This window comes from Neoarius graeffei, chromosome 2 (genome assembly GCF_027579695.1).
Source record: "Neoarius graeffei isolate fNeoGra1 chromosome 2, fNeoGra1.pri, whole genome shotgun sequence".
NCBI lineage: Eukaryota > Metazoa > Chordata > Actinopteri > Siluriformes > Ariidae > Neoarius > Neoarius graeffei.
This window is the reverse complement of record NC_083570.1, coordinates 34,604,720-34,620,161: the sequence shown is the minus strand read 5'-3', so window position 1 is coordinate 34,620,161 and position 15,442 is coordinate 34,604,720. Positions and strand designations below refer to the sequence as shown.

The 15,442-nt window shown below is 40.9% G+C and overlaps 1 protein-coding gene across 2 annotated transcripts in view; it reads right to left on the bottom strand.

Moving 5' to 3' along the window:
• Positions 1-653: 653 nt before the first annotated feature.
• Positions 654-15,442, bottom strand: part of smek1 (SMEK homolog 1, suppressor of mek1 (Dictyostelium)) — a 58,280-nt gene continuing 43,491 nt past the window's right edge. Inside the window, exons 11-15 of one of the 2 annotated variants that reach the window (XM_060914119.1) lie at positions 13,487-13,656; positions 12,933-13,075; positions 12,480-12,670; positions 5,707-5,918; positions 654-1,879 (exon numbers count right to left, since the gene is read on the bottom strand). In XM_060914119.1, coding sequence (XP_060770102.1) covers positions 1,760-1,879; positions 5,707-5,918; positions 12,480-12,670; positions 12,933-13,075; positions 13,487-13,656 — 836 coding nt within the window. In that variant the 3' untranslated portion in view covers positions 654-1,759. The remainder of the gene's footprint in view (positions 1,880-5,706; positions 5,919-12,479; positions 12,671-12,932; positions 13,076-13,486; positions 13,657-15,442) is intronic. The other variant, XM_060914120.1, reaches the window with a different exon arrangement.

Genomic DNA, 15,442 nt, shown 5'->3' with positions numbered 1-15,442 from the left:
TTTCACCCACCAGTTAGCCCCCTCTCCAGTGAAAAGTGAAACCCATTTCTGTTCAATCACAATGCAACTGAAAATACCATAATTCAGATTTAGGTTTTTAATTGTAATAATTTTCCCAAAAACAGATCAGTGGCTTACTTCCACTGCAGTCTCCTCACACAAATGTAAGGAATTTACACAACATTATTTGTTGCTACACCAACATCCAAACTTGTGAAGTGAACATGGCCACTTGATATAAGTAACCTCTTTTAATCACAGTGCTGGACACACAATAACCTCCATGTTTTTGGCTTTACCCATTAATAACATCCCTGTTAGACTTTTGTGATGGGTCTCAAGTGTTCCAAAATTAGCTGCTTTAAGCCATAATCTATACAACACTTATAGCTGAAGGATGTGGAGTATTGGTGGCATCAAGTGGTGGTGCTCGGTAGTGCTATCCTATGTAAAGGTCTGGCTCATGGCTTTTAATGTTTTTATGAAAAGCATGGCTTCACCAAACCCATTTAATATCACAGGCAGTTATATAATGTAAATGCCAATTATTAGCAATTCATGACATTTATGGTAATATTTGTTAATGGATTTTATACTGCATGTACAAAATGTCAGCAAAATGAACATTCAGGGAAACCAGCAGAGCCATGATATATATTACAGCAAAGATCTTTTTAATGGTCCCAAACATACCCACCAACTAAGAGTACACTCATGTAAAAGAAAAATGAAGATATGACAAAAAAGGGGGGGAATCAATCACATGTAGAGTTCCACTCAATCTTTAATCAAGACGGGCTTACAAATTTTCCAAAAAAAATCTGCAGTTTCAAAGGGCAAAAAAAAAAAAAAAAGGTAAAACTAACTCTTCCCCCAAAGAGGTTTTAAAAACCTGTTCAAGTGTGACTGAAAATGTCCTGAACATTTAAAGGCAGTTCTCTTTTTTCATTTTAAAAAAGGGAGAGGAAGAGAAGAACAGAACAAGGGGGGGGGGGGGGGAGAGAGAGGAAACCGCTGGCTTTGAAATAGGAAGAACTTCCGCTGAGCCACAAGGACAACGATGACATCAACAATGACAACCCAGACTGCTCTGCCCCCAGTATTCTGTCAGGCTCCAGAAACAAAAACCAAAAGACGAATAATAAAAAAAGATCAAAAGGGGAAGAAAAAAGGGATAGAGGAAGGAGAGAAAGAAATGGAGAATGGAATCAGCAAAGGTGAGCGGTGGTTCAGGATTGGCTGGCCCATTTGGGTCATGTGACGTCCTTCCCTGAGAGGGGGGGCAGTGTGTCCTGGTCCGAGCCTGGGACGCTTTATAGGGCACCAGTCTCCATGAGAGAGGGTGTGTATGTTTGTTTTACCCCCCAGTACTTTTAGCTTTGTTGAAATTATTTGTATTATATCCTTTCAATCATATGTCCAAACCCACAGTTTTATCTCGCACTCTTTCTGCTCCGAGTCTCTTTTTCACACTCTGTCTCCGGTTGGCACTTGAACTCCCCGCATGGAGACGTTCTCCTCTTCACGCCGAGACCGATTCTTCTTCCCTCTTTCTTGCTCTCCCTTTCTCGGTTTCCACATGGCAAACCCCTGCTTGGACTCCTGATGGGGGTTATGGGGACAGCATTCATTCTTTTATCCATTCATTTGTTTATTCGTTCATATTGGTTGAATTCTGAGTTCTAGGCTGAGCGCCGAAATTAGTTTGTAGATAAGGCTCCCTCCGAGCTTTACCATGCCAATTGGGCAGGGGAGTGTTTTAGGAGCTCAGCTTTGATTTCTTGGAAAGCGGAGGGCTCTCCTCTTTATTGTCCGAATCTTCTTCATCCTCGTCGTCCTCATCGTCATCAGGATAGTCCACAAGTCCTACCAAACCGCCCTACAACAGTCAAACAAACAAACAAATAAGCAAGCAGAGTTTGCACTGGGCAACTAGCATAAAAATGTTTGTGGACTAGAGTGCCACAGAAGTATAAAAACATAGTAGACAGACCAGTTATTCTGATTCCTTACCTGTAATTTTTCTTTTGTGAATTTTATTAATCCATTTGATAAATCTATGTACACCCATAAATTGTAAAAAAAAAAATTTCAATGCAGAAGAAACTAAGAAAGTGGCATATGATCATCTTTAACCTCATTCAAATTGCCAAGATTTATAAGTCTGTATAAGCATCACATTTGTAAACAGTACCATGTTCTCCTGCCATCCCTAACAGCTAGCCATAAACTAGCTTTCATTTGTTTTACAAGCATTTTTACCGAATTTACAGGTTTTTAAATAAGCATGCCTCATTGCACAGCATATAAATGCCAAAATGATGCTAAAAAGGAGGACAAGATGATATCTTTTCACCGTTTACCTGGCCAGAATCATCCGACTATTTGCAAGAAATGGATTCATGCCATCAGAAGACCACAAAACAATCTGCCTGCAGCAGCCTACTTATGCGCCAAACATTTTGAATCATCCTGTTTCTATGAACTGACAGAATTAAAAGCAAGATTAATGGGGCCTTCCAGAATAAAAAGATAGACAAGAGACTACGCTGTGCCAACAATATTTGCCCATCGTTCAGCTCCAAAAGTCCGTCAATGCAGTGTTGAACGTCAACAGAGACAATAACACCAGGAGGTTAGTTTTGACTTTGTTCTACCACGATTCTTTGCAGTATACAGGGATGGATCCAGCCCAAGAATCTGACAGATGCACATTTGCAGATATATTTTCACTAATTTTACCAGATCACTATGGATTTTCACAGGGACGTAGAGCACACCGAGCCCTTTCCAAAGAGGGGCAGCCACAGCCCGCTACGACTGCAGCTCGGCCTGCTATTTGCCCCTGAAGTCCTGCACGAGCATCACTCGCCGAAAACTTTAATATGAGCCCTGGCTCAACTGGGTCACCGAAAGTACTAGCCCCGCCAAACTTTACTGGCACCTCCCTCTCCCCAAGACCACTGGAAACAGCCCAGATTCAACCCGCCATGATCGAATTTCGACCTCTGTCTGCAGCATTTCACTGGTTTGACCTAGCCTGGGAAATCCCATGCTGCTTTGCACAATCGTTCCGATCTGAAAAGACAGCATGGAAACTATGGTCTCAAGGCTCGCCTGAGTTAGGGAGCCAATCAGAGAGTGGGGAGGGGTGGAAAGACGGTGACGCGTACTACTCGACAAACGGAAACTTGTAGTTTATTTGGGACTGTTTACGGATCACATTTAACATGGTGGCGAGCGATACGAACCAAACTTTCGACACTGTTCTGAATAGTTTAGAGCGAAAGTTTGTTTTAAAAAAAGAACAGCGTTTGGCGTTACAGTCTTTCTTCGCCTCTTCGTCACTCTAACTACGTCACCGGGTACAACTGCCATGATTGGCCATGGGCTACGTATACGCCAAATGATAGACATTCGCAACGTCGAATAAACGGCCGTTGACAATCGTAAACCACACCTCCCCTACGAGAAATTCAATAGGCGGATTCCAGACCATATTTCACTTGTGATATGGTCTGGTGTTAACCAGACTAGGTTTGATCCAGGCTTGCAGAACTCGGACTCGAGGCTGACTCATGCCCTAATTTTAAGGACTTGTGACTCGATTTGAGCACTGATGACTCGGACTCGAACTTGCGCATTAACTGCATCAGGACTTGTAAATTGGAGACGAGGACTCGGATTTTCTTTTTTTTTTTGGTAACATGCCATAATTTGGCATAAGATATTTAAACCTACATTAATTTTTGTACTAATTTCACGCAAGTGTGTCACACCTCGGTTTAGTGACTCGACAACACTGGTCTGACCTAGATTCTTTGTATTAGGTCACGCTATAAAAAGCATGATGAGAATACAGGTAATTAGATCAGGTAAGCATCACCGCTTACCACAGGTGGTCAGATCCTGAGCCATTGGTCTGTTGGTTGAGTGTGGCTGTAGCCCATGTAGCCATCTAGTGGTAAACAAACACCCTGTGACTGATGCCAAGTGGTGCACACATTTCTGACAGATGCACGTTCATTGGTTGCATCGGTCTGGGTCCATCCCTGGTATATCATCAGTGTCTTACCTGGTGAATTGTAATCGGTATTCCAATTTGTTGTAGGCTCTTCAGCGTATACTGGAAGAAAATACGAGTAACAAAGAAAACACCGACGTTAAAGAACAAATCACCGACGGATCAAAAGACGGCGCATTCGATTGAGCTTCAGGTACGGTCTACTATACTCCAGATAAGAGAATTACTCAGAACATTTTGCATGAAACTCACGCATTTGAAATTTCTGAAGTTTCATTTCATGGTAGTTTCAGTTTCATTTATGTGCTAGGAACATGAATTGACCAGAAAGAGGGATATTGCTGTGTAAACAGATGAATCAGTCAGTGTTGAAATCCAGACAGAGACAGTTGTCTTTGAAGACAAGATTATCCAGTGTTCTTTGTTGGGAGATGAAAGTGTCTCATTAGATGATTCGTTCGAACTCCACTAGCAAAACCATGATGTAAGCAGAGGATATAAACAGTTGAGTTGCTCCAAGCTTCCACATCATCGCATACATCACTTCCACGGGAGGCCCATCCGGTATTTTAATAAAAATTTATTTTTCTAGAACACTATTTGGTCTCTGAAAATGAATGTTGGACTGTTGAAATCTATGAATACTTTGACTTAACACAAGTTTCAGAGTAAATCCGCTGGAGAATTCCTTTAATTTGACAGCAGACAAGTTGCGTGACCAGGCTTAAACAGAATATGAACTACACTCCTGTATTTCACCATCTGAAGATCTCATCTCATTATCTCTAGCTGCTTTATCCTTCTACAGGGTCGCAGGCAAGCTGGAGCCTATCCCAGCTGACTATGGGCGAAAGGCGGGGTACACCCTGGACAAGTCGCCAGGTCATCACAGGGCTGACACATAGACACAGACAACCATTCACACTCACATTCACACCTACGGTCAATTTAGAGTCACCAGTTAACCTAACCTGCATGTCTTTGGACTGTGGGGGAAACCGGAGCACCCGGAGGAAACCCACGCGGACACGGGGAGAACATGCAAACTCCACACAGAAAGGCCCTTGCCGGCCCCGGGGCTCGAACCCAGGACCTTCTTGCTGTGAGGCGACAGCGCTGATCACTACACCACCGTGCCGCCCCCATCTGAAGATGATTCTCGAAATAAAATTCACCTACTGTGAAGGTTCTGTCTCCAGATTCATCCTGCCCACCCATTACATTTGGCTGAAGCACTACTTTGGTATACAGACAACAACCTTGAACATGATTTGCTCACTCTAATCATATGGAGCCCCATGAATGGTTGTAAATTCACTCTGCAGATCATAACAGTGAGAAACACTTCTCATTTATCCAGAACCAGCTTGCTATCATCGGGTTTGGTCTGCATTCTGAACCTGCAGAACAAAACACTGACTGTCACCAGGTTATCAGGTCAGCAGTTTTACCTTTGACAATCACATTGATGTGCACAATAAAGTTTTTATTCTCAAAATTCTTCTGTATTTCATGGGAGACCTTCATAACAGCAGCAGTTATGAAGTGATTTCAAGTTGTGAACTATCTTCTGGTCTGGGCCACATCCCAGTGTGGAAAAGTCTTTCCTTTGCAATTTAACAACAAATAAATAATAAAAATGTCATATCAGTTTATGATTGACACACAAGTGAGTAATTTACCTTTGTGGTGACAGCTGCCGTGGGTGGAGAGTTCCTGGTTCCCGTGCCAGGGGATCCCGGTGATCCGGGCGAGCCAGTATGCAGTGAGGCTGTGGGAGGTGAAGACAGACTGGGCTTGGTCGAGCTGGAGAAGGACAGCTTAAAACTGGGGCTCTGTCTTCCGGACAAGCTAGATTTCCCAGACAAAACCTCTTTTTCCTCCGCCTCTTTTACTGAGAGAGAAAGATGACAAAAAGAGTAGAAGATACGAGAGGGCTTCTGGATTATGTGACCCTTATAAAAAGTTACGACTACTTAAAAAAAAGGGGTTACGACACAGCTCAGTATAACACTTGGAGACTGTCTGAAATCCTTTTTTTTTTTTTTATGATCCCCATTTTTTCCACAGGATTAGGAGGTCCGATATAAAGTTTCCGGGATGAGATAATACAATTCCTTGTCAAGTTCAGTACAATTCCATTAAAAGCTTACACAGTTCAGATACTTCAAGTTTGCAGAATAATATGAGCAGAAATGTCTCACTAGAAAATGAACATGAAGTCATACGTTGAATTTGTATTGTCTAACTAGAATTACATTGAAAAAAATCTGAATAGCATAATTTGAAATTAAATTTATTAGTTTGGAACTGAATACCAATAACCTCGAGACGGAATGTAATGCTCTGAAAATGAGTTTATTTGTTCTGAAACTGTATTTGATCCTCACTGAAAAAATTCAATTCTCTATATACTTCCACATTCATTTCTCATAATTCAAATTCAGTTCCTGCAATTCAATTTCAAATTTACCATCTCACACATCCAGGTCATTCAAGAAGAGCAAGAGAGTGCACATTATTGACAGTATATAAAGGTAGCTGTGGCGACCGGCTGTGTACCTCCAGTATAGTCAGATAGTGGGAGAAGCAGCCAAGGTCCTCTGAGAAAGGTTTTTCTTTTTTTTTTTTTTAGTTAAATTTATGGATGTGTGTTAGCTTGAGTGAGTTAATTATCAGCGGCACAGTTGCCACGTCGTCTTATAAGCGACTGAGTTTGTTTTTCTGTAAAATCACTTACAAATATTGGTAGGTGTGGACTAGGTTTTTTTGGGGCTTGTTTCTAAAGTGTAGTTGCTTATTTGGGCTTGCTCCCCATCTCTTGGCTCGGTTACTGTATTAATAATAAAATCAATTCATTAATTAAAAAATCCTCATTAATTCAATTTAGTACAAATACACAGGTGATTATAAAAAAAATTGTGCATGCTGATTGATCAAGAAATTCGGACTATTTCTTGATAATCACCTCGTGTGACTCGGCAAAATGGCAGCCAATCACTGTCACCATAAGTGAGGAAGAATTACAAATTATGAAAGAAAATGCTGTTCCTAAAAGCACTAAAGATGCCATGAAGTTTGGTTTAAAATTGTTCAAAGGTAAGGTGGAATTGGGATTTTTTTTTTTTTAAATCTATTTCAAAACTAAGTATTTTATGCGAGTCGGTATAGATAAGTGGCAAGTCTGCACATACCACTTTTGAAGTTTGAAATAATTTTTTTTTTAATACGATTTATTTTTTTTAAATCAATCACCTGTGTATTTATATTAAAACAATTATCCACCTGAGGCTCAGTGAATATTGATGAAAAATAACCGCGACTTTGTCTCAATTATTAAAAATCACCGATATACAGGTCGTCTTTGGCGAATAATCTTTAGACACCCACACATAATATACGCGATGAGAACAGTATTGTGAGACTACGAATTAGCATTACGAGTTGCTAAAACTGAATATGGAAGCATATAAAGTTGAATTTAATTTTTTAAATTTCATAACATTACATTCAGTTTCAAGGTTATTAGTATTCAGGTCCAAACTAACCATCCATCCATTATCCATAGCCGCTTATCCAGTGCAGGGTCGCAGGCAAGCTGGAGCCTATCCCAGCTGACTATGAGCGAGAGGCAGGGTACACCCTGGACAAGTCGCCAGATCATTGCAGGGCTGACACACAGAGACAACCAACCATTCACACTCGCATTCACACCTACGGTCAATTTAGAGTCACCAGTTAACCTAACCTGCATGTCTTTGGACTGTGGGGGAAACCGGAGCACCCGGAGGAAACCCACGCGGACACGGGGAGAACATGCAAACTCCGCACAGAAAGGCCCTCGCCGGCCACGGGGCTCGAACCCAGACCTTCTTGCTATGAGGGGACAGCGCTAACCACTACACCACCGTGCCGCCCCATATTAAAGATGTTTTTAGTTTTTTTTAATATTCAAGCCAAACTGCCACTGTTGGGCCCCTGAGCAAGGCCATTAAACCCAATCTGCTGTGGGGTGCCATGATGTGGCTGACCCTGCACTCTGACCTGGAGACGCAAAGGAAAGAATTTCATTGTGCTATATTGTATGTGTGGCAAATGAAGGTTTCTTTTTCAAATATTAAAAATTAGGCAAGAAGCACATCCCATGATTTCTAGGAACTGATGTTAGCTAGCAGTTAGCCAAGTGATCATCATCATCTTGTGCCGTAAAACACAGGTCCTTCTACATTACTATACAATTCCATCCCTAATTTGAAACGAGTATTAAAACCTTGCATTTTATGAGATTTTCTTTGTATAAAAGTTTTCAAAGGAGAAAACTGACCTTTGAAAACCTGGGCCCTATTTCCCCATCTGTTTGGGTCCAAATATTTACTATTAAGGATGATGATGATGATATTCTGCAATCATGAAAAAAAAAAAAAAAACACGGAAATCGCGGAATCACTTGCCCGAAATGGAACTACCATTCTGAAACAGAAAACGGGTTTGTCAGCATCCAGTTTCAAAACCCAAGAAATTCAGTCCACGCAGCCATAGAGTGAGGGCTCAGAAAAAAAGAAACTGAATCTTGGTGTAAACCAGACTGTCAAACAACCATCAACTCCTTGCCATGATGTAAATGATGTGAGGATTTATGATCAGGTGTGCACACTGACTGGATTTTAAAAATTTAAAACAAATAAGACGCTCTGGGATTATATGTGGGAATGCCTCACCCTGGAAAATATAAAGCAGCTCACAATGCTGATGTACAATAGTGAAATTGAGGCTTGGTTTGGGTAAATCCTGCTGAAGCGGTTTTCCATCTATTTCATCAGTTCATTTTCATTGCCATTTCTGTGACTTGAGTACTTTGTGAATTTATGGTGACATTTCATCATGCACATCAGGGCTCAACGCTAACAATACTCCAACTGTCTGGTGGGTCCGGACAAGTTGAATATTTGTTGAAAATCACCATTTTTATTGTAATTATTCAAGAGTTACATCAATAAAGAGGACCACATTGGAAATAATTGTATTTTATACTTTGTGTTATCCCCGGTGCTATTTATACTGTATCTTTTACATGTTTGAATTTTACCAGATAAATCCATATCGTACCAGCAGCTTGGGTGTTTCCGGCGATATTTCCGCCTTTTTCCATACAAGTGCATCCTCCAGTAATGGTCACATGAATCCTGTATAGTAAAGCACTGTTTGTTTACCCTCTTTTCTGCGTTGCCATGGGGGTTGGACTGTCTACCGCGGTAATTATGCTAGGCTCGCCTGGTGACATGATGTTTTTCATAAATGAGTCAGGAGCATGCTAAGTATGCTAGCAAGTAGTATAACGCATAGTTTCAGCCTCGTTTTACAGGTAAAAAGAGTTCAGGTTTGTCCATAAGTCAGGGCTGCATCTCATTAATACACTTTCAGATGTACAGTTATGTGCAAAATAATAGCAGTCTAACATCACTAATGTGTTTAATTACTGATTTTGGCAGAAAAGATAATACAACATGGGAAAAAATAGGTGTAGCTGAGTAATGGGCAGCCAACAGAATCAACAGTCACGACATACACTCTGCTAATTGGGTGTAATTGACTCATTTAATGAAAGGGGCGTGTTCAAATTAATAGCAGCGTGTTCAAATTAATAGCAGTGTGGAGTTCAATTAGTGAGGTCATTCATTCTGTGAAGAAACAGGTGTCAATTATGGCCCTTATTTAAAGAAGGAGGGTAGCAAATGTTGTACCTGCTGGTTTTAGCCCTTGCTCAGTGAGTAAAATGGGTCGTTCCAGACATTGTACCGAAGGAGAAAGAACTTTGATCAAGAAGTTGATTGGAGAGGGGAAAACATATAAAGAAGTGCAGAAAATACTGTAATTGGCTGCTCAGCTAAAATGATCTCAAATGCTTTAAAATGGCAAACAAAACCCGAAACACGTGGTAGGAAAAGAAATACTACCATCCGCGTAGATCACAGAATAACAAGAATGGCAAAGAAGCATCCAATGATCAGCTCCAGGGAAATCAAAGAAGATCTTCAGTTACCTGTGAGTACTGCAACACTCAGAAGACGCCTATGTGAAGCCAAACTATTTGCAAGAAACCCTCGTAAAGTACCATTGCTGAAAAAAGACGTGTTGAAAAGGTTACAGTTTGCCAAAGAACACACTGACTGGCCTAAAGAGAAGTGGCGCAACATTCTATGGACAGATGACATCAAGATTGTTCTTATTGGGTCTAAAGGCCACAGACAGCTTGTGAGACGACCCATAAACACTGAATTCAAGCCACAGTACACTGTGAAGACTGTAAAACATGGAGGTGCAAGCATAATGGTTTGGGGATGTTTCTCATACTTTGGAGTCGGGCCCATTTATCGCATACCAGGCACCATGGACCAGTTTGAATACATCAGAATACTTGAAGAGGTCATGTTGCCTTATGCTGAAGAAGAAATGCCCTTGAAATGGGTGTTTCAGCAGGACATTGACCCCAAACACACCAGCAAGCGGGCAACATCCTGTTTCCAGACCAACAAGATTGATTTTATGAAGTGGCCAGCCCAATCTCCAGACCTCAATCCGATTGAGAATTTGTGGAGAGACATAAAAAATGCTGTTTTTGATGCAAAACCCAAGAATGCAGAAGAACTGTGGAATGCAGTCCCGTCAGCTTGGGCTGGAATATCTCTTCGCAGGTGTCGGATGTTAGTTGACTCCATGCCACACAGATGTAAAGCAGTTATCAGAAATAAAGGTTATACAACTCAATATTAGTTCAGTGATTAACAGAAAAGCTCAATCTGTAAACAAATTTCAGTTTATACTGTAAACATTCGTCTCGTCTTCTTCCGCTTATCCGGGACCGGGTCGCGGAAGCAGCAGTCCAAGCATGGAAGCCCAAACTTCCCTTTCCCCAGACACCTCAGCCAGCTCCTCGGGAAGAACACCGAGGCGTTCCCAGGCCAGCCGAGAGACATAGTCCCTCCAGCGTGTCCTAGACATTCGAGTTTGTAAATGAAAATGCAGACACTGCTATTTTTTTGAACAGCCTATTATTCTTTTTTTCTTCATTTTCAGTTTAAAATTGATATTTTGTTCATGTTTTAATTTGGAATTGAATGTGCAGTGCTCCCAGTGCCTTTGTGTATATGGAAATAAATGCTATTATGAGGATTGAGCTTTTTCTCAGTTGGTTTAAACACACTGCTATTATTTTGCACATAAGTGTATAGTGGAGAAAAAAAACAAAAAACACTGACATTATCACCTTAGTAGACCTTTCGCTTTGCCCCTTCAGTACTGAAGAGCAACACTCAGCCTTGCACCCAAATGACATCACGCATCACCCTTCCAACAGGTAACATGGCAGCCTACTGGTGGCAGCAATACAAAAACGCTCACAACTTTCTCATAAATGGTCAAACATGCCTGAAACTTTTCTTACAGGCTCTCAATATTACAAGCTACCAACCCATGCATGTATTTACTTTGCATTTTCTATTCTTTTGAAATTAGAGATCAGGTAATGGGTTATAACAATGCATGTACCATAAAGGGACTTTGGATAGTTTTGTTTGAGTTTTACTGAAAATTTTAAATAGAATAATTTCTCTTATTGAAAAATTTATATTTCATTAAAGCATAATGATCATAACTATACCTGCGTTTTGATAAACTCTGTTCATCACTTCCCTTTAACTGAACTAGTAAATATGTAGTAATAAAAAAGGCTATGGTCTGGACAAGTGAAAAATCTTCCTGCTTGTCGAAATTGAATAAAAAAATTTATTGCTCAAGTTTTGTTTTTATGGATTTCAGAACTCAAAAACTATCATCAGTACATGGAAACTTCCCATCTCTTATTACAGAAAATAGGGGAATGGAATTGGCAATTTTCTGAAACGGAAACTCATCCCAATATTAGGAACGAAAATAATTGAAATCGGGCCATTTTTGAGTTCGAATGCTAGCTACGGCAACCAACAGCTATACAACGTAATCCTACAGGCCAAAGTGTCATCCGCACAAAGTAAATGGTTTGTTTTCACCACTGACAGGTCCATAATGACATTACAAATGTCTGACAACATGGGAAGCATCCCTAAAGAAATATGCCTGTCTGTTTACCTCAATAACTGTAAAGAAAGCCATTTCTTATTCACACATGCTGTGTGGTCATTATTGCGTTCAACAAGTGTGAACACTACTACAGATCACATTGTGCTTTTTCGCATCATTCAGTTTACACAGGCAATGTGGATATAGGCTGTTTCCTCACCTTCCGTACCACAGACAGGTATGTTTTAAAAAACGTACAGGCTCCATACATACATATATACACACACACACACACACACACACACACACACACACACACACACACACAGAGAGACAAATGACAACCATTATACCTGACCTAGTCATACTGGCCACTAGTGATGAGGTGGTGGACTCTTACATTTCTTTCTTTCCATGAACTTGCTGATAGGGTCCATCAGATCCTCATCATTCTTCATTTTGTCTGATGGTGGCACCACCGCCTCTCCATCCTCCAAGTCTTCTTCATCGTTAAACCACATTTCCTCCTCGTCCTCTAACGTCCGCGCGTCCCGTCGAAAACGGTGGTTCCGTAGAATCGATCGCATGCTGCTAAAACATATGGCAAAAAAAAAAAAAATGCCTGGGTGCTAAGCAAAAAGCTTATTTTATGCTGATGTTTGGAAAGTTGTTCAGAATACATAACCATTATTCTGCGCCAATTAATACAATGAACGAAATCAACACAGTGCACGTTTACATAAAATAATTTAATGCAAATCACATGAATACATTCTTAACACACTAAAATTGCCACTACTTTATGCTACATTTACACACAGATCTTGCTGAAATAAAATGAGCTCAGACTGACCTGTCGAGTTTGGGGTTGTCCTGCCTTTCCCTCTGCTGCTCATACCGAAGCTTGAGGCCCTTAAATGTCTGGACATAATCCACATCCTCCAAGGCCTTCCAGTAGTTCTCAATGATATGAGCTGTCAGGGACTTCACATCCTCCTACAAATGGTAAATTTGGGTGAAAGGTAGTTCGACAAATAACACTAAGAATGATCCCTGGGCTCTACATACTTCTAAACAGAAAAAGATTAACCAAGTTACATCAATAGGATGTGAATATCAACTGTGAATGTCACATTAAGAGAAATTTATTAAATCTCAGCCATGTTCTCCCCCTTAAAACAGATTATATTAAGTGACTCAATATACAGCCTCTTTCATTAAAAAAAAAAAACTCCAGTTTTTAAACTACAATATAATTTGGCGTTCTTGCAAGAAACGACAAAAAATAAAACACACATGGGTCACATGGCAGCATTCAATATTTATTGCCAGTGTGCAAAAATGGAATAATGGTTCTCCAGGAAATTAAATGGGGAAAATCCTGACTTCCACACGGAGTGGACTCACCACGCGGACATATTCAAACATCTCTATGATGGCAGAGTTGATGAGGTTGTATCGGGAACCATTGTTGAGGAACGCTTTGACCACTGGCTCAAAAAGGAAGTTCCTCATGATATAGCGGTTGTAGAATTCATCCTTCAGGCCGACAATTTTCCTCATAAAACGCAAAGAACCTGGACAGCAGAGAGGACTTATGGATTAATAACGCACAGGTAAAATATGCTAATGAATTCCCAACCACCTGACCCAAATTAAAATCATCATACTGATCCAAACTCAGTCCAGAGTCACCGTAACAATATATTACTTTACAATATTTATTTCAGTAACATGCAGGTTTAGTCTGCAAATTCCTGCTTTACAGCCTAATCCAGGGTTTTCCACACCATCTCAGTTTACAAATCCTGTGAAATAGTTCCTGTTTTTTAATTGCTTTTCGAAGAGTCTTTTCTTTGTGAGAGGTTAAACTACAGCCATTTTCTGTTTTTCATCAAAAAATTTCCATTATTTTATTTTTGTTGTAGTTCACCTTCACTTCTGCCACATTTTCAAAGAACACCTTTTTTCTATCCAAAAGCAACAAGCTGAGGCCATCCACATTGGTTCTATCAACGAATCTTCAAATAACATACATAAATCGTTTATCATGGCAAACATTCAACTTGTTCAGTGTGTTGAGTACAGGATGTTTAGTCATTCTTCCTCCATCATTAGTAATAGCTTCATTTATGACAAGTGTACAGTATGTTTGTTAGCTCTCTGATGGAGAAGACTGTAGTTTTAGTGGTTTGCATCCAGACTCTATAGAAGGTTAGTGAGAGTAGTGTAGTTTATGTAGGAGAACGTCTTGACACCCTAGGTGGAGTTAGCAATCCCCCCCATTCTGGCATTAGAACCCTCAGAGCCAGGCAAATGGGTGATGACTCAGTGGCAAAATCACAGAGCCAAAGCTAACACTAAGACGCGCAACATGGGAGCACCACTCCTCTCCACTTCATGTGTTTAACAGGTTTGCTCTCCTCGGTGAAGCAACCGCTGATAAACCTGAAAGAGCTCTGGTTATGCCCAGGTCAGACAGCAGGCTGCAACTAGTTTTCAACTACTTGCGTTTACCTGGAGATAACAAAATCGCAGGTACACACAAGACTGGTCTTGCGTCGACACACAACGACACAGATAATGGCACAGTGTTGCAGAGGGTCTTTCGTAGAGGTGGGTTGACGCAAGTGGATCATGATCTGTTCAAATTTCAGCTACAATTCGCTTCCGATCGGCGTAAATAGCAGGTTGACGCATGTAGTGGCAGGCGATCATGCAACGCTTGAGCAACCAATCGCAGGTTGAAAAAAAGCATGATAGAGTCCAGAAACGCAGCTCTGCAAGGGGAAAGAGCTCGCCGTTCAAAGAACACAATTCAGAAGTTCAAAAGTTCAAAGCACTTCTGCGTCGGGAAAACAACACAGTTCCGATAAACGATATCCACAGAAGAGCAAAGTACTCCACAGCGCGCAGCAAAGTAACAGAATAACAGAATAGAAAAACCAGGGGTAAAAACTACATCCTGAGGCGAAGACAATCCCACACTGAATGAATATCTGAGCAGTATAACAGAGCTGTGGATGAGCTGATGAGAGACAGGTGTGCTGGCTGCAGCGCGGGGAAAACCAGGGAAAGGGATGAAAGATCAGATCAGAACCTAGATGTTCCTGGCTGGCTCGTGACAAGATTCAGCTTATAAACTCCGCGTCTTGCAATACGTCTGACCACAACAAAGGATTTGATGCAAAACGCCTGCGTCCACCTGCAGTCGGTCGCCGCCTGACCAATCGCAGGTCGCAGCATGTGTCCTTCTGCCCTCTGACCTGAGCATTATAGGCAACTCTCTTATGGCACATGAAATTAGCTAGGCCTTTCGGAGTCTATTATTAAATCAACCTAATTAGTTGCAAAATATTCTTC